The following is a 20,209-nucleotide window of genomic DNA, read 5'->3' as shown; positions in this document are numbered from 1 at the left end:
AGCAGGAAGGTAACCACGTGAAGCTCTGTCCTATTTCAGATAGACCTTTCTGGTATTCTTCTGAGCTGTCTTAAATATCTCTATACTACATTGCAAACCTGTGGTACAGATGGATCCTGACTGATTTTTTTAGTGTTAGAATAAAACATGGGAATGGGTATATGTCGTGCTCACTCACAAGTGGCCTACAGAGTATACTGGCATTTAAGTATATGTATAACCTGTAAAGTATGTTAATACTCCTATTGACTGCTTAAAATTTATTACTTTGGTGGTTCCTAACTGTGCTCAATTTTTTTTGTAATTGTCTCATACGTGTAATGTGTATATTCAGCTTCTTGAATAAGCCGATCTTGCACCTTCAATCAGTCCAAACATGTAATGGCAAATCAATATATCCTATTTCCATGAAGTCCTCTGTGTACTGCATGACTATGGTATATTGTGATAATATATAGTAATAATATAGAATATTAATATGTAATTTTATAGCCTTGTAATCCAACATCAAAATATCTGCAAAACTCAGTATTATCAAGGGAGACATAAACATGAATAGTGTCAAAAGTGTCAGCACAGAAAGGCTGTGTTGCCTCCTGGAGACACTCAAGAGCTGGACGGTTTTATGCTTCTGCTATGTTACTAGATAAATGCTTGTTGTATGACCGAAATGTAGTTGATAGACAAATGAACATCTGGAGGTCATTCATCTCCTTGGGGATATCAGTGTGAAGATTTTTTCTTTCCCCCTTATCTAATTGGAATTTCCCATGTTGGAGCTTATGTCTGTTGTTTGTAGGCCTTCTGCTGTGTACCTCTGAAAAGTCTGGCTTCATCTTTTCTACAAGCTCCCTTTAGAGTTCAGCAAGTTACTCTTCCCTTGCTTTCTCTTTTTAAGGCTGACCTAACCCTGCTCACTCTGCTTCTCCTCGTACTTCATGTGCCCCAACCACTTTATCACCTTGGTGGTCCTCAGCTGGATCTGCTTCGCTATGTCAATGTATTTTTTGTATAGGGGAGTCCAAAATTTAATATAGCACTCCAGCTGTGGTCTCACAACTGCCAAACAGAAAGGAAGAAACATCTCCCTTGACCTGCTGGCCACACTCTTCCTAATACACCTCTTGTTTATCACCACTCACATGATGCGACTTGATTAAGGTATGCGCTACAGATGACTCAAATGTCTTCAAGCAGACACGCAAAATAGTCCTTTTTCCCTTATTCTTATATCAAAATGCAAAATTAGTGCCATAACTCCCTACAGTATAGATTTTCTGACATTATTAACAACTCAAAACAAAAGCCAAGCATTAGTACTCATATAGCCTCATTAAAATGCTATAAAAGTATTCACAGACAAGAAGGTTCTAGTGGTTAAACCCTGTGAACTTAAACAATGTACTTATACAAAATCCTGCATTTCATCACTGCCTTTACAGAGAACACTTTTGAAAAACCGAAGCGGTAAAGGAGCTGATAATATCCTAGGTTTATGTAATGCTTCTTTTCCTTATTATCATTTCTTTGCAAGCTTCTCAAACGTGCTCAAACAGGTGATGTATGTTTTCCCTGTCAGCTCTCCTCCCTAACTAAATAATGTACTTTCTAATGTAATAAATGTCGGGCGTATGCTTCCCAGGATGGATGCTTGAATCTAACATTCCATCAGGCAAGCTTTGATTATAGGGTTTTTTTAATTATGAATCTACAAGGCGGACCTGGCACAATACTGTCATGAGACTACTATATTAGTTATCTCGAGGTAAATCTCAAAAAATACAGTCTCAAAATGTACTGAATATATATCTCCTTTACATTCAACAGACCATGATTTACTAGTTCTCATTTCAAGATGAAATTGAGGTTGGGTGAGTATTTCCAAATGTGGGTCCCTAAATATATTAGGACATATATATGACATAACATAAAAGGACTATGAAAAAAAAAAAATTTCTGGAGTGTTCACTGTATGAAGCTACTGTTAAGGTTAAAGGGTTCTTAAAATAAGAAACCTTAAGTAAAGGCTCTGCATGACCAACATTTTTGGAAGTTGGACCACTTCTATGTAGTTTCCTATCTTTGAAAAATATTTGCCCTGGGCTTTAGGACATAATACTTCAAACAAATAAACCTGTCTTGATCATCAGTGACAAGTTCTACAGTGTGTTAAAAATTACTACCATTGATGAAAACAGGGCAGATTTTACACTCTGCATTAAATCCTATATTGTGCATTAAAAGCTGAAATTACAGTAGCAAAATTCAGCACTGTGATGTAACTTTTTTAAAATTACCACCAACTACTAGGTGTACAAGAGATTTACTTAGTTGCTGTTCAAGAAATACTGTAGAGTACTAGAAACTCTAGTGTATGTATGTCGCTTAAAAATACTGTGCAATGTATGTATTACACTTTACTTGTACAAACAGGTTTTACTGAATATTTAGCAATTCCTGTAACACACCAGGCCAATGAGTATCATCCTGTCATCAAACTAAAATAGATCTGACACCTTTTCTGGCCTGGAGGGGCAATTGTTACGATTGCTGTTCATTACAACTTAAATTGCATATAGTACCACCAATGGAAAGAAGAGAGGCTTTGCCTTACCTTCTTTTATCTTTGGAAGATCTGCAGTTATAAATTGAACCAGATTTTCTCAAATGACTAAGCACTTTTAATGAAAGTTCTACCACGTCTACTGTTTTTTAATTTTGCCAGGAAGATGAATGTATTCATATTTTTCAGGATATTTCTTGCCTCTAAGCTATAAAAGCATCTGTAAGGCATTCTGTGACAAACTAGTCTTTGCTTCGAAGGGATGCTTATTACAAAAGCGAGGAGGGATTTTTTGGCAGAGAAGAATTTAGAATAGGTTTTTTCCCTTTTTTTATGAGAGAAGAAAGGAGGGATGAAATATTCACATTTATTTATATTCATGATCATTTAAATTTTATCTGATTCTTCTTCTAGTTTGAAAGACTTCTGTTTCAAGCCAGGCAAGTTTTCCTACACAGATATTTCCAAAAAACCCTGAAGTATGTGTCATGACTCCCCCGGTTCCCTTCCATTTTTTAATATATAAACAGATCATTTTTGGACTTTCGGTTTGAAGTATATGTGTGAGAGGTGGAAAACTTTGTTGCTTCAACTGCCTGGTATGCTTAATTGCCTTTGCTGAGCACACCACTTCCATAAATACTCGTGAATATAAAATGCACATGGTATAATGGATAATATCACAAAACATGATCATATCATACAGTAAAAATGACTGTACACAGAGAAGAAAAGAGGAGCACATACCTAGTCTTAAGTATCAGCTTCAGCAGTGGAACCCTCTTCCTGAATTTTAATGTAAAAAATTCTATGTCAGATGAGCTGAACATATATTTATAGTCTGAAGTTCTAGGACTGATTGTCACGCTAAATAAAAATACAACCACTAAATAAATTAGCGTTAGAACCAGAACAAAGAGAATGGTGGGTAGAGCAACATGTTCCAGGTTTTTTCTTAACTGGCACAATGGAATAAATGACTGCCAGACAGTTGCATTAACCTCTTTAGAAACCTGGAGTTCTTTCCATATTTAGCATACTAAAAAATCTAGTCTTTCTTCCTGTTCTAGTGCAGAAATTTTGTTTTATGTATTTTGTGAGAGTAACTGGCAGTGTAGAACCAAGAATGAAGCCTGCATGAGGTGTAAAGCACTAAACTTTGGTCACCTAAGCAATGTGACAAGTCCACGATCTGAAGACGTTTCCATTCCTTTTTATGTAGGGAGAATTTGGTATCCATGCAAGACATTATCTGAGTGTAGCTGAGTAGGAAGCTGCTTGGGCAGGCTACATTAGCCAAGACAAAAATGCAGAGGATAGAAATGGGTGCTTGTGGGCACTGGTCTTGGTATTGGCATTGGTATCTCCTTCCAGGACTGTTTATGCATTTTGAAGTAGACAAACTTGGGTGAAAATCAACAGAGGTATTGGGAGCCAGGACTAGGATTTTTCCTGCGCCCCACCCAAAGGCACACTTTATTGCAATAGTATGACCAGCTCCTTCTGGCCGTGTGAGTTTTGTATTGTTAGCTTCATGGCTGCACAACTTCCACAACTGGAAGACCTGAAGACCTCTTCTCCAGCCTGGAGCTAAGGCACTCTCTGGAAAAATGGCTTTGAATCAAACGAAGGAGGACAAATTTGCTTCCCAATTGCTTAGTATGGTCTCTAACTCCCACACTATTACATAGAAAGTGCAGCATAGGTTTTTCTGTCACATGTTTGAACCAAAACAATGAAGTCTGATCTGCTGTCTTATCTCAGTGTAAGGCTAGGTACAATCTAAATTCAGAAAATGGGTAAGAAAGATCCCTCTGGGGACTTAGGCACAGGAAAAAGTAGTTCATGAACCCAAGTGAAAAAGATGGTAGCATCCTTAGCTCTACACAGAAGTTAAACCTAGGTGGTCTGAAACTCCTAACAAATTTCAGATGTCTGAGTACCCAAGAAGCCTAGAATACTGTAGACTGTATTGTTGAACTAAGACACCAGTATTTACCTGGCCTCACCTGAAGTTCTTAAGTCCTTTTGTGAATCTGTGCCTATATTCACAGACATGGTCATTGGGAGGGAACAGGTCTTCAGAGTGATGTCTTGGCACTCAAAGCACTGTGATTGTGATAGCTATGCAGTCTGCTTTAAAGTAGCATTTAATTTTGGTGATTCACAGCCATGGTGCTTATATAAAAATACTGTCTCTCCCCTTCCTCTCCATTTTCCTCTGAAATGGATAAGTATTATAGCATGTTCTCTATTCTGTTATCTGTCATAGACCACAAAATAATCTCAAAGCAACATCAGATTTCGTATCTGTGAATCTCAAATATTCATTTTGTCTAGTTAGAAAATTGTTTTGTATACAAGAAACAATCTAACACTGAGGTAAACTTTATGAAGAAATCATAACACTGTTTTAGTATGTTGCAAATGCTCCTTTACAATAACTTTCACTGACTCATGGAAGATCTTTTGTGGATGACTGGTTCCTCATAAAACTTTGATAACTAGGTCCCAGCTGGAACACGAGCAGCACTGTGCTCTTCTTCCTGATGAAGCAGTACATCAAAAAAATTCCCTAAACGCTCCCCATTACAGGCTCAGTATCTGTCTGGTGGTGGCCACAGAGACAAAATTGTGGGAACCAACGTTGTAGATCAGAGTCAGTGTGAAAAAGGATATGTAAATACAAGAAGAATACATAACTAAGAATGTTTGCGAGTGCGTGTCTTAGATTTCACAGCTTAATTCCTATTTAAATTCTTGCATTGTAAGTGAGTGATTTTTCTCCATCTGGTACAGTTATAGATCTTCCCTTAAAGGCTTTTTCCTGTGGCAGCTGCATACTGAGTCTCTGTCATCAGGCTGAGGTACAAGTTCCATTCCATCCCGTATTTCAGGTTTGCTGGCTTGGCGTTTGGCATATTTCTGAAATATGTAAACAACATTTAAGAATGCTATAAGCACCAACGTATAATTCATGAAACAGAATTTTCTCCTCCCTTCTACTCACAAGCTTGCCTTTATCCAGGCTTCTTTTGTCATTGTTTACAACCTGTTTACAAGTTGTCTTTATAACACACCTACTAATAGGCTACATTGCCTGTGAAAACCTCCTTTCATGTTTTCCCCTGTCCTATTATTAATGATAATTTGAATATTGTCATTACTTGTGCCTCTAACCACTTTATGCAGGTAATGCTGTCATTTTTGTATACTGGACAGTTCCAAACTTTGTGTCAGCCTGTGGCTGCTGAAGCTGAGATCTAACTCTGCATAGCAAAACAGGAAAAAGAAATTAGTACTTTTGGAGAACAGAAACATCCTTCCCTAGAGATTTGCATCTCCTAGGGAAGCAATGACTATTTGGCCTGCTTCACCCCTCACCACTCTACTAGCAATACTTCTGGAATTTCTTTTCCATGTATTCATTGTTTTGTAATACAACAGAGTAGCTCATGAGGGGATAAGTATGATGGGAAAAAGGAAGAAGGTTGTGTGCAACTTATCTCCTATATCTCCTAGAAACTACATCCCAAGTGACACTGAAAACAGGTCTGACTGTGTGGCTGGGGCAAAAAAAAAATCTCTGATTCCGCAAAACAACTACTATACCAGGTTGCCTCTTTAATGACAAAGCAAGTTTTAGCAAAGCCCTTCACATTGATGTCCTGTGAATAATATGAACCGTGTCTGCTACTGATGTAAGGACTGAATATGAAATTTGTAGCATCAGTAGCAGTAGCAGTTGAGGGAAAGCAATAAAGTGATCTATTGTACTAACCTGGAGCACTTTATAATAGTAGCAGTAAAGCCTGTGAGGCTGAAGTAATTCTCTTGCCATTAATTGCCCTTCTTTAGCAATTTTTCTTGCTTCTTCATCATTTTCCTGGAAAATTGAGATGGAATGAATGAATAATAGAGCAATCAGTGAGTTACGCAAAGCCTGGCTGGCATTAGAATTTTTATTAAAGGGCCTATTTAAATCTGCAACTTTATGTGCAATTACTGGTAGACTGCAAAGACACACTTCAAATTGCAGATTTTTAAAAAAATACTGGATAGCTTTTATGGTCACAACTGGTACCTTAGGGCTATCAATAACAGCTTTCATGGATAATTGTACAATTTTGAAAACTTAGTTGATTACTGCTGTACTGTTTTGTCCAAGCCACAAGCCTCTTCAAAATCAGGTCTGGCATCTCCCAGACATACTTGGTTTTACAAAAGACAAAGCCACAGCTGTTGTCCTCTCCTGTTCAATGCAATTCAATGTCTTCCTTTTACAAATAACTCTGCTTGACTTCATGTACTTACTCTCAAGATTTTTAGGTCTATATTTCAAAGCTTTTAGTATTCTCATCTGATTCTTTTTGAAGAACTACAGTACTCTCAGAACAGAAACTTATCCTATGTTTTTTAACCTAATAGTTAAACTGAAAGCACAAATGATGTTTTCAATCACACAATTATATTGTCGGTCAGTTTGGTTACAGAATCCCAGCCTCTCATTCTGAGCATGTTACAGAGCAGCAATTTTTTGTACATTCAGACAGAACATGCAATGACTTCTGTTCTAGTCAGGACCTAAAAAAAGCAGTAGTATTAATTAACTAGGATCTAGAATTCTGGGCGTTTCTTTGAAAATTACCTGCATTAGTCAGTGTATTAAGGCTCTGACTCATGAAACACTTCTGCACATAACTAAAATGAATTCTTAAGTATTTCATTCAATAGAGATGGTTACTTGAATTAAGGCCTTCCCATCTTATACTAACAACAAAATGTACTTCCTTTATCCCAGGATCTCAACAGAGTTCATGCAAAGTATGTACATGGAAATAGAAAAAGGAGAGAGTATTAAAATAAATTCTTTACGTGCTTATCACTTTGAACTTGAATTAGTAATGGAACTTACCTTAGCCCATTTTATTTTCTCTAGCAAGTCCTCTAAGTTTCTCTTAACTGGAACATAATGTTTCCAAGGTTTTAATCCAATATAAAAGTGTTCATAGTACTGTGAATCTTGCTTCAATACTAGGCTGTCACCCAGCAAGAGGTATGGAAACCTGTAAGCTGCTACGGTCCCATCTACATTTACTTGGTATTTGTACTACAATATGAAGACAGAGGAAAAAAAAGGGGAAACGTTTTGAATTGGAATAGGAACACTGACTGTATAAAAGATTATTTTCACAGGCAAGACATAACTGTGTTTAATAATTCTCGTCTTCAAACCTGTTCTAGTGTTAAGCAGGTGTAGTTCCATGGTGTTCTGGATAACATAATTGAACAAGGATTTGTCTTCAACCCAAGACTGACAGTCAAGAACCATTTTGTGACAGGAACTGCCTGATGGGTATCCTATTAAAGTGTCCTGGGATAGTGCAAGGGGTAGAGCTGGGAAGGAAATAAAACTAATCCATACTTAAATTCAAAAAGAGTAAATTTACTCTGGCTTAAAATTATATTATTATGTAGAATAATCTTAAACATGATACTAAAAGTAACCATGAATGTACTGCTCTGGCAGATGCTCTTGGCTGTTGCAGCATTTCTGATGTATTAATATCTGGAACAGAACTTCAGTTGCCATATATTATAATTGCTTTTTACAGGCCTCTGTCCCTGTTACTTTCTATACCTCTATTGCAGTGGAATTTGTGTCTTAAAGTACAAGAAAAACACCCATCTAATTTTCTAACTTATTACTACAAGGACTCTTTCTGACATCCATAATGTACTTGCAATGGACACAAGTTGTGTCCATTGTTTTCATATTTACCCCAATTAAAAGAAATCCTGATGGTGAGAAATCAAATTTCTCAGTCTATAAAAAACCCCCAACCCTCCAAGAACTCTCTCTAAGGGACTCCACAAAAAAAAGTATAGTGGCTTTCTTTAGATGTATGTCAAACTATGACTTTGATTACAGGTGGTATATCTACCCTGCATTGACCAGTGTTCCCAGGGTAGCATAATTGTTTTGTTTACTGAATGGAATTAGCAAAAGGAAGCCTTGTCTTTTCAGTTGGTAAGAACTTGACAGCAAAATTATTCCAAGACTGTGATTAGCTTGCTACCTTAAAGAAGTCAAAGAAGCCCATCAGCTGAACTTTTCCCAGCTCTTTTTCTTTTTCTCTGAAGAAGAAATATCCTGTTATTCCAGCATCTAGTAGTTCTGGGTTTTCCTTGGATAACTTGACAAGATGGAGACGTTCTTCTCGGCTGTCTCGACCTCTAAATAAAGCTCGGTCAGTTTTGTTTTCCCAGAATGGGCCTACAGGCATTGAGTGATAAGGTAAAAGCAAACAGTAATGTTCAAGATAAGTTTAGTGCAAATAAGGAACTTGCTATGACAGTGGCATTACACTCAGAGACATGGTAAAACAGGCATGATTTCTTGCAGTGAATCCATGATCACTTGTTAATTGCAGGGATTATACTCCCAATTCAACTCCTAGTTGAATTTTGGGATGGGAAACTGAGCCACTTATAAAAGGAAAATCAGAGAATTGCTTTTCCACTCCACGATTTATATTTAAGTAACCTAACATATCTTGAAAGCTACATAAGGGATTATAATCAAATTAACTAAGTAAAATACTAATAATTAAAGTAATTCTCCATCCATAAAGCCTTCCACAATAACCAAAATTTCTTTGGCAAAATCGACTTCTGTTACCCAGCAATTTAGTTAGGTCTTTGAGGAATCACTTAATGATGACTTAAAAAGGAAAAAAAATGGCTATATTGTGTCCTCAAGATACTTAGCAAGAGCCTGAAAGACTTCATCTCTGCTTACTGCCTGCTTTTAAAAACATTAAATATGTCCTTTCTTGTCCTTCTGCTGGAAATATCCTTAAAGGACCTACTAAAGTGGAGTAGGCTCTTATTGTCTCCTAATTGGAAAAACAGCTGTACTAAATCAGTAAATACAGAGTGCTTCAAACTGATAATTTAATTAAAATACTTAATTTAAAAACTAATAAAGAAAAGAGAAACTGTGAACTAATCAAATAAAACGAGATACCTCCTCATTCAAGTTTTACTCCTTGGGTATTGTTCATGCCATTTGTCAGATCCCTAAGTATTCATGAACTTCCTGGGGTGGGGGAAACCTGTCAGTAAAACTGACTCTTCCTTCAAAGCTAGAAAAACAATTCAGGAGAGCGCACTCTGAGGTGGTTTTTTTTACACAGACAATATATTCTTATTTGAAAGAGGCTGCAGCATAGTACTAGGTTACTTGTTTCAGGATTTTTATATAAGCAGAAGACTCGACCACATCGCTGTTAGGAAAAGAATTACTATTTGATTAGAAGGAACATATTCAAGTCCTTCACTGAGGAGAAAGGCCTTTTAATTCTATTTAGTTTTCTTTTGACAGGTCACAGTAACTATCTTATGGATACCTTTAAGTTAAAATTTGCCATTATTGTAAACTGGACTTCTTAAATTTTGACTCTAAATCTTAAACTGCTTAGTAGCAGTGTTAAAAGTGTTTACAAGACTAACCTGCTTGTATTAAGCGACCTCCTAAGGCATTTGTGAACCAAAGACTTCAACACATTATTTGAATGCAACTTGCTTCTTTGATGGAATTTACAAATTCTTTTTTTAAATCCATGATCTTTAATTCACCTGTATTTCCTTGAATAGAAAGGAGATCATTTGTGACTCCACGTAGGGTTTCAAGAGTCGAGTGGGTTACATCATATGTCGGAAGGACTATATCTCTTGAATCCACAGAGCCACACCATGAAATGACAGGTATAGGACCAGGAGTATCATTAGCTTTCCGATACTCAACTGGCCAATCTCCAACATTAAGATAAAACTCCACGTCAGGAAGATGAACCTAAATGTATACCCAAGAAAGGACATTAACACCAAGACAGCAGCTGTTTGTCACTCTTACATATATTCCTCAGTTCTCTGGTGTCATGCAGAATCAATAAGCCCACTAGATAGTTAATAGATTTAGCTGAGCTTAAGGTGTGAATTTCAAGTTTCTGCCCTGCAAGCAAGTATGAAAGGAACACTCACAGAGGCCAGGAAAAGGCTCGCAGAGTCAGGCCTCAGCCCCTGCAGCTTTCCTAGCAATTTCATTACTGTCAAGCTCAGCCCCCACACATTATCTCTAAGATACACTGTCATCTTGATGAAAAAATTAAAGTCAAATCTTACCTCAGGAATTACAAATCTGAAGATACAATAACAAATGCAGTATTGCCGTATTAGAACGTGACTTAATAGTCTTAAATGAGCAAAACCGATACCTTTCTTGCCAGTGACAGGAACATTTCATCGGAGAACATTTTGAAGTCTGTATACTTCCCTAAGGAGCGACGGTAGATATGATTATTGAGAATAGTGTAATGAACAATAGCACTTCTTGTTTGACTGAACTCTGTCGGGATTTCTTTAAGCATTCGCTGAAGGTCAATGGTGGGAAAAGAAATGAAGTCCTTTGTAATCTGAGGTTCTTGGGATGGACAAGACATAACGTTCTGCCAGATCTCGGGGTCTTCTTCAGGACAGTCACAATATTCATGATAAACTGGTCCTGCAGAAAACAAAGCACTGAGAATCTATATTTGTGATTCTACATCAATCATAATTCCTCAAACACGTGGGCATATAAATGTAGACGTTACAGTAGATTGACATATTTATTCCAAGTTTTCTAAAGTTTTGCTGGGAAATCATCCTCCCTGTAACATTTCTGGGGCTTAGCAGTGTAACTGAGAAAACAGCAACATTCTTCTCTTCTAGAAATCAAAATACTAGATTTTTTTATTATCAAGGTAAAATTCATCTGCAAAATGAAGCTCCATTATTGTGCCACGTGTCAGCCACAAAGGATATTCAGAATTGTTCTAACTGTCCATAACTACCAAAGCTCAGGTATTACAGTTTCAATTTTAGCCTAATTCAGACCTTTGATACATTAGTCTTTACCTCTGGCATAAGGTGTTTTCTTTTATGTATAATCAACTATTCTTTCTGCCCTTTTGAAGCAGAGAGCTGAGGTATAAGCAAGAGCCTCGTGGAGTGTGAAAAAAAGCCCTTTATTTCATGGACTTCTAATCAAAACAGGTTCTGTCCTGTGTGACAGTTTCATGGCTGCTGGCAAATGCGCACCAGCAAAACAAAGGCATTAACTACTACCTTGAGGACTCAGGACAGTTTCATTTCAGTTTGAAGACATTTCTAAGTTTGCATTTAGGAAATTTTATTTTTAAAAAAACATGACCAAATTCTGGTTAGAAGAAGTGGTGGTGAACTGAAACAAGATTCTCCAGAGAAGTAACTTTATATTATGTTTTTCTTTGCTAAACAGCTGCCCATTGGAAAGCAACAGAAGGAATTTAAAAGAAGCAGATCTGGAATGAGAGAATAATTTGCTGTGTTTTCCCTGTTTTTAAATAGTTCTTCCCTAGTATAGACCTGCACTGAATTAAACTGGGCTAATGGAAAGGAAGTTAAATATTGTCTGGTTAAATAAATATTGTCTTTGTTGTTATGAAGGATCACACTTCCCAGAAATCAGACATTTGAATTATAAAGTGTTGGGAACAACACAAACTCCTTTGCAGATAATATTTTCTGCTTCAGATAAAAATAACACAATGTTTAAGTGAATACCTGCTTGAAAACAGTAAAAATACAAGCACTGCTCTCTTATTCCCTACCAAATCCAAAGAGATCCATTTCTTTATGCAAGAGGGAAGAGGAGATGTCCAGACACATCACCTTAACATCAGAGGCCGTAATCCACATGCTTATGCATCTAGGTCCTGTAACTATACATAAATGTATAGAGATATACTTGGCAAGTATAGAGGTTGTCACTGCTTACTTCTCTGTATAAGGAGAACGTTTGTGAGGAGACTGCATGAACAAGGGCAAACAAACGTCTAATTTCCCACCTCTTCCTCTAGCAGTAAATTAGTCCATAGCTAACATCACACGTTAAATCAAATAAATCCTCACCTTTCAAAATATAAGGAGATTGAGCTACATGCTGATCACCATAAAGTATCTCAATTTTTAACCCTTTTCTGACACTCCCATACATCCGATACCGCATAAGAAATGTGCCATCATTTCTATCCAAAGGGTGAGGGGTGTAAATTCTGGTGACTTCTTTTGGAGAAAGTGCTTTAATTACCACTTTAAACTGTGTTCTTCCTGAAAAGAGGAAATAAAAACAGATAAAAGCACTTTAAGCTATTAGAATCACATATATCACATAAAGGTGAGAGCAAACCCTACTGGATTAAGTTCATGGAATTTAATTTAACTTTGCACTAGAAATTTTTTTATTATACCAAGTTGGTAAAATTAATTTCCAGTGATGGAAGATCATCCTATCAAATTTTCTTCATCATCATATACCTAATTAATGGAAAACCTGTAGATGGGAGATAAAAAGTTAAATAACGATTACAATATAGAAGGAACGGGTAACAGTATTTTGAAGCAAAGATTAGGTTTAATACTAAGCTTTCAAGTTAGTGCTCTGAGGAACAATAATTTCCTCTGGAGTAAGAAAGATAGGAAACCAAGTTAAAATAACAGGAGAAAAGAATACTTGCCAGCTTGTGGAAAGGCAGTTGCAGCATGCAGGAGTCAGATACAAATTGTTCACCTTTGGGCTGCAGCTGACTGTCTTGCAAATTTAAAGTCCCAGCTACTGAAAAGCAGGGATAAGAGAATGATAGTAGATATGTTTCCTGGATATCTGTCTGACCTGTGCTTAAAGATCACAAGCATTTCATCATTAATGCACTGTGACTTTTTAACTGGGCATGGAATATTTTGTGGACAACATGAGTATGCATAAACATAAATGTTATATTCCCTTATTTCTGTCACAAATGGTCATCGCCAACTTTATTCTTCAAAAAAGAGGGGGGCAGATTATTCACAAAATGTTATAGTCTAAGCATTGCAAACCAAATAAATGTAATGAATGCTACCACAAAGCAGAATACAGAAAGAAATGAAACTGAAAAAATCCAGATAAAATCAAGATGTTTCTAAAATTTGAATGTGTCCCAACAGCACTAAATGATTGAGATGTTACTCAATTACTGTTAATTCTATACAATCCATATTTTAATGTACTTTGCATCCACAGATAAATGCACTGATGTGGTAAGTACAACAGTCGTTTAATGATCAATCATGTCTTCCTTAGAACACTGGATCTTGAAATTGGATTCAAGTCAACTACTGTGCAAGAGTCTCCAGATTAAATTAGGCAGAATCCTTATGATTTCAGATGTGTATTTCCTGAGGTGTCATGCCTCTTCACAGAGAGAACAGTCACCCTGCATAACTCAGATTCTTACAGATACTGTTGTCAGAGTCGATCTCTCAATCAATAAGCATATGGTCAGTGTCTGTGAGCAGAAGAATTTCTCACAGCTGCACACCCCTCCTCTTCTGCTTTGTGTTCTGATGTAAGAATATAAAATGTGGAGTATTTTGTAATCATCCCTCAGTTTTCTTACTATTCAAAGTCCAGACAGCTAAAGACGCCAAGAAGCAAGTCAGAATATCTTCATTTGAAAACATAGTGAAGAAATAAAATGAAGCAAGCATTCATTTCTTCTTGGAATGCCAGTGTGGCAAGCAGCACTCCCACCAACTAAGCAATGCAGGATATTGTCTTCAGTAGCTAGCAGATCTATCACGAGAAGCCCTCATTTGATTAAGTACCAGTCCAGAATGATTTCCAGAAGTGCACTTCTGGCTTCTGCGAAGTCAAGGAATGTGAACATTGCTCCAGATACGTGGTGCTTCCTTTTCAGAGGAATGATGAGTGGACACCTCCCTGCTTGCTTAGGTGGTAGGCTGAAGACACATTAGCAGTACGGTTATGCAGTGTGACGTTTACTTGGGCAAGTGTAAGTATAGCTCAAGCAATGCTAATGTCATGGTTTAACTCCAGCTGGCAACTAAGCCCCACACAGCCGCTCACTCACTCCCCGCTGGTGGGATGGAAGAGAGAACCGGAAGAGTAAAAGTGAGAAAACTCATGAGTTGAGATAAAGACAGTTTAATAGGCAAAGCAAAAGCCGTGCACACAAGCAAAGCAAAAAAAGGAATCCATTCACCACGTCCCATGGGCAGGCAGGGGTTTGGCCATCTCCAGGGAAGCAGGGCCCCATCACATGTAATGGTTACTTGGGAAGACAAAACACCATAACTCCAAACATCCCCCTCCTTCCTCCTTCTTCTCCCAGCCTCCTATGCTGAGCATGATGTCGTATGGTATGGAATATCCCTCTGGTCAGTTGGGGTCAGCTGTCCCAGCTGTGTCCCCTCCCAACTTCTTGTGCACCCCCAGCCTACTCGCTGGTGGGGTGGTGTGAGAAGCAGAAAAGGCCTTAACTCTGTAAGCGCTACTCAGCAGTAACAAAAACATCCCTGTATTATCAACACTGTTTTCAGCACAAATCCAAAACATAGCCCCATACCAGCTCCTACAAAAATAATTAACTCTACTCTACGCCAGCCAAAACCAGCACATGGACTTAAACTCCAGAACAATTTCTATGAATGGTATATTGGTTTAGAACTAAGACTGTCACAGCTTGAGATCTCCACAGCTTGGATGTATGTGAGTAGACCTGATTCAGATTGGCTTCCAGTCTAAGAACTCCTCAACCTGTTTTGGTGTATCTGCAAGCCAAGTCATCATGAGAGAAGAGGCAGAAAAGAATAGTTTTGCTCCCGTCGTATTTTTGACGTCTAGCTACTGATGACTTTTCAAGATGGCATAAAGTAGAAATAAAATGATAATGTAAGAATGGCTGTATGATCATAGGCCATAAACTGACCTTTAAACCAAATGTCTGCTCATGTAGCTCACTGTCACTATCAGAGATGTGTAAGACAGTAAGAACAAAGAAACTGGAGAGGAATACTTTTGAAATTACTGTCTTTCCCTTCTAGAAATCTGCAACAAAAGGACTTGAAACACCACAACTTGTACACACATAATTTCAGTAGCCTTCAGTGAAGGTTTTCCACGACTGCTTAATCCCCATTTAAACATTCTGGTATTTGTTGCATCGAAAGCACCCTAGGGCAGTTATTTTCCCAAAATGTGATTACAGATTACAGAGAAGATGTTTGTTTTAAAACTTCTGTCTGATAACACAAGAATTCTAGGCATCAAAGGAAGTTCTGGGAAACAATGAATTTTAGTTCCCTGTTTGTTTTCTCCTCCTTGAATTAGCCTGAATCCTGTAGCCAGTTTCAGAACTGTCCATGAGTGAGATACCCAGAACTATCCAGAGATTAGTCAGGTTCTTTCTAAAATATATCCTTTGGCTCTTCTTTGCTCTGTGCAAGATTATGTTGTACCAATGCAACACTTCATATTAGAAACATAATGTTGAAACATAGAATAACAAGAATCACAGAACTGTTGCATTTGGAAGTGACTTCAAGATCATCTAGTCCAACCCCCCTGCTTGGGTCAGCTACAGCAGGCTGTCCAGGACCATGTTCTATTGAGTTATGAATACCTCTACAAATAGAGACTCCACAATTCCTTTGGGTAATCTCCTCCAGTGTTTGACCACCTTCACAGTAAAAAAAAAAGTTTTCTTGTGTTCAGACTGAATTTCATGTGACTTCTTCCAGTCTTCAGGAACCTCTCCCATTTGCTGTGATCTTTCAAAGACTATCAAAAGTGGCCTCGTACTGATGTCAGACAGCTCCCTGAGCACTTGTGGGTGCATGCCATCAGGCACCACAGACTTAGGTATGTCCAGATTTTTAAGTGTTCCCTAACCCGATCCTCTTCCTCCAAGGGTAAGTCTTCCTTGTGCCAAACTTTCCCTCTGGTCTCAGGGTGCTGGGATTCCTGAAGGCTGGTCTTACCAGTAAAGACTAAGGCAAAGAAGGCATTTCAGTACCTTGACCTTTTCTGTGTCATTTGTCACAAGGTCCCCTGCCCCATTCAGCAGCAGGCTCACGTTTCCCCTAGATTCCTGTTGCTATTGATGTACTTGCAGAATCCTTTCTTGTTGCTCTTCACATCCCTCACCAGATTCAACTCCAGATCAGCTTTGGCTTTCTTAACCCTATCTCTGCACAATCAGACAGCATCTCTGTATTTCCCCCTGGGTCACCCGCCCCTGCTTCCACCTCTTGTGCACTTTCTTCTTCTGTCTGTGGTTAGTCAGAAGCTCCTTGTTCATCCCTATAGGCCTCCTGACATTTCCATTTGATTTCCTGCTGGTAGAGATAGACCATTTTTGAGTGAGAAGAGGCAACCCTTGAATATCAGGCAGCTGAGAAGGCAACAGGGAAAGACTTCCTCTTCAGAAGAAAAGGACTGTTTTATTTTTCATTCTTCACAATGACTCTGATTGAATTAGATTTCTCAGGATTTGGATTACAGAGAAAATTAATAAACGCCAACTAGGATGACACTGCAAATGCTTGAGCAGGGACTTGGGAACAGTTTTATTAAATGAGAAGGACAGTTAGATGTGAGGGCATATATCCAGGACAGGTCATGGTAGGAAGTTGTGTGTGACCATCACAAAAGCCCAGGCATTGTAGTCAACAAAAGACCTGAAGGGAGGTCCTGCAGTGCTGCAAGTACGAAGGTGAGTGTAACCGAGATGCACTGTTTAGCTACACTGAAATGAGTGCTGGAAGAAGTGTGCCATTTCTCTTTGAAAGTTTTTGGGAAGAATACCTGCAAGAATACCTGGGAGGCCTTAAAAATATTCATCTGAGAAACAGTCAAGAGCTGACTTTGTCATGGTCAGTCATACATAAAGACATGGTGGGCAGTTGTTAAACCTAGGGGAGACCCAGCAGGAAAGAAGGATAAGGTGATCCAAGTATCCAAGGAAAAAATCTATGCAGTTTACATTGTAAGTTCGTTCTGTATTTTCAGCACAGATTTTTTAAACCTTTGAATAATTTTTCTAGAGAAAGAGTGAATTCTCCATCATTTGACATCTTCCTAAAAAGATGGGTCAAAGAATTACAGCCTCTATGTTGAAATTACCGCGTGATGTGCAAAGGTGCACATCAATTCTGATAATTAGACTGATTAGAACCAGAAAATTCATCTGGATTGAAAATCTACAAACTATCCTATATAAGAACTGTCATACTGGATACCAGCAAGTACTGACCTACTTGACTGAAATTCTAATACATACAAAACATAATTTATTAATAGGTTAGGACAAGTTTTACAAATGGGAAGCCTTAACTGCAGCTCTTCTGCTCTGAATGCAGTATTCTTGTTTGTGCAATGGAGGTGACAATGTGGAGTTAGCTGCCCCAGGCAGGGATATTTTGAGATGTATTTAGTTTATCATAGTATAGTTTTGGTTGGAAGGGATCTTCAAAGGTCATCTAGTCCAACGCCCCTGCAATGACCAGGGACATCTTCAACTACAGCAGGTTGCTCAGAACCCCGGCCAGCCTAGCCTTAAATGTTTCCAGCGATGGGGCATCTACAACCTCTCTGGGCAACCTGTGCCAGTGGTTCTACACCCTCACTGTCAAAAATTTCTTCCTTAGATCTTGTCTAAATCTACCCTCTTTTAGTTTAAAACCATTGCTCCTTGGCCTTTTGCTACAGGCCCTGATAAAAAGTCTGTCCTCATCATACTTACAAGGCCCCTTTAAGTACTGGAGGGCTGCAATAAGGTCTCCCCGGAGCCTTCTCTTCTCCAGGCTGAACAACCCCAACTCTCTCAGCCTGTCCTCACAGGAGAGGTGTTCCATCCCTCTGAGCATTTTAGTGGCTTCCTCTGGATCCACTCCAACAGGTCCATGTCTTTCCTGTGCTGAGGGCTCCAGAGCTGGATACAGGACTCCAGGTGGGGTCTCACCAGAGTGGAGTAGAGGGGCAGAATCACCTCCCTTGACCTACTGGCCACGCTGCTTTGGATGCAGCCCAGAATACCATTGGCCTTCTGAGCCACGAGTGCACATTGCCAGCTCATGTCCAGCTTTTCATCCACCAGTACCCCCAAGTCCTTCTCAGCAGGGCTGCTCTCAATCTCTTCATCTCCCAGCCTGTATTAATACTGGGGGTTGCCCCGCCCCAGGTGCAGGACCCTGCCCTTGACCTTGTTGAACCTCATGAGGTTCACACGGGACCATTCCTTGAGCTTGTCGAGGTCCCTCTGGATGGCATCCCATCTCACAGGCATATCAACCGCACCACTCAGCTTGGTGTCATCAGCAAACTTGCTGAAGGTGCCCTCGATCCCACTATGTCATGGATGAAGATATTAAACAGTACTGGTCCCTATATGGACGCCTGAGGTCATTGAGCCATTGACCACTACCGTCTGGGTGCAACCATCCAACCAATCCGCCATCCACGCAACAGTCCACCCATCAAATCCCTCCCTCTCCAATTTAGAGAGAAGGATGTTGTGGGGGACTGTGCCTGGGGCCTTACAGAAGTCCAGATAGATGACATCCGTAGCTCTTCCCTTGTCCACTGTTGTGGTCACTCCATCCTAGAAGGCCACTAGGTTGGTCAGGCAGGACTTGCCCTTGGTGAAACCTATGCTGCCTGTCTCAAATCACCTCCCTGCCCTCCATATGCCTTAGCATAGCTTCTAGGAGGATCTGCTCCATGATCTTCCCAGGCACAGAGGTGAGGCTGACAGGTTGGTAGTTCCCAGGGTCCTCCTTGCTATCCTTTTTAAAAATGGGTGCAGTGTGTCCCTTTTTCCAGTCTCCAGGTGACTGTCAGGACTTTTCAAATCTCATGGTTAGTGGCTTGGCAACTACATCAGCCCATTCCCTCAGGACTCTGGGATGGATCTCATCAGGTCCTATAGACTTGTGTGTGTTCAGGTTCCTCAGGTGGTCTTGAACCTGATCTTCTCTTACAGTGGGAAGGACTTTGTTCCTCCAGTCCCCTTCTTGCAGTTCATCCACTCGAGAGGTGTGGGAAGAGAGACTGCCAGTGAAGACCGAGGCAAAGAAGTCACTGAGTACCTCAGCCTTCTATTCACTGTTACACGTTTTCCGGTCTTCCTCATCACGGGGGGTATGCTTTCTTTGACCTTCCTTTTCTGGCTGACATACCTGTATATCATACCTTTGTATCAGAAAGCAGTGCCTTAGTAAATATTATTAATTGTAATTATTGATGACATTTTACAAATAGACTTTGAACATTTTATGTCATTTAAGTACCGAAATTTATAGTCCATGTCTATATGAGTACATTAAGCAGTGCTCGTGTACTGGAATAAGATCAACTGTACCGCTAAATTGTTAAAGGATCCTTGACACTCTCCTAAATAATTCTTGGCATGGCTCAGCAGTTAGCATGGGCCGAGCCAACAGCTATTCCCTATCGGCAGCACGCATGCAACCGCTTTGGTTTGGAGGTTACAGAGTATCACGGTATGAATGGAGACCACTCCATGCCAGATGGCATCAGGACCTGGAAACATTCCGAAGACATTGAATTTATTAATATAAATACTAGCATACACAAACATACTGAGGTCAAAACTAGGTTCTCAGTACCCACATTCTATCATTTTATCTTGGAGGACTTAAGACTAGCATGAGAATCCAATTGAGCTTCACGCCTTTTTACCTTTAGCAACCTGTTGTTTG

The 20,209-nt window shown here is 39.1% G+C and overlaps 1 protein-coding gene across 1 annotated transcript; it reads right to left on the bottom strand.

Moving 5' to 3' along the window:
- Window positions 1-4,870: 4,870 nt before the first annotated feature.
- On the bottom strand, window positions 4,871-18,945 carry KDELC2 (KDEL (Lys-Asp-Glu-Leu) containing 2). Its single transcript, XM_010297445.1, has 8 exons — window positions 18,867-18,945; window positions 12,560-12,757; window positions 10,843-11,129; window positions 10,205-10,421; window positions 8,644-8,840; window positions 7,479-7,673; window positions 6,345-6,449; window positions 4,871-5,488 (listed from the first exon to the last, which is right to left on the bottom strand). The coding sequence occupies exons 1-8, from the start codon at window positions 18,943-18,945 to the stop codon at window positions 5,363-5,365; spliced, it is 1,404 nt and encodes a 467-aa protein (XP_010295747.1). The 3' UTR covers window positions 4,871-5,362.
- Window positions 18,946-20,209: the final 1,264 nt, after the last annotated feature.

This window comes from Phaethon lepturus, unplaced genomic scaffold (genome assembly GCF_000687285.1).
Source record: "Phaethon lepturus isolate BGI_N335 unplaced genomic scaffold, ASM68728v1 scaffold34770, whole genome shotgun sequence".
NCBI classification, from domain to species: Eukaryota; Metazoa; Chordata; class Aves; order Phaethontiformes; family Phaethontidae; genus Phaethon; species Phaethon lepturus.
The sequence above is the reverse complement of the archived record's forward strand: the minus strand, read 5'-3'. Positions and strand labels throughout refer to the sequence as shown.

What these genes read in the sequence shown, in the direction of transcription:
- KDELC2 (XM_010297445.1), bottom strand. Translation starts at nt 18,945, where the DNA reads ATGGCGGATTGGTTGGATGGTTGCACCCAGACGGTAGTGGTCAATGGC. An exon ending in ATCTCCTTATATTTTGAAAG is followed by an intron (nt 11,130 to 12,559) that starts GTGAGGATTTAT and finishes TGTTTTCTGCAG; the next exon opens with GACCAGTTTATCATGAATAT. An exon ending in TCCTGTCACTGGCAAGAAAG is followed by an intron (nt 10,422 to 10,842) that starts GTATCGGTTTTG and finishes GTATACATTTAG; the next exon opens with GTTCATCTTCCTGACGTGGA.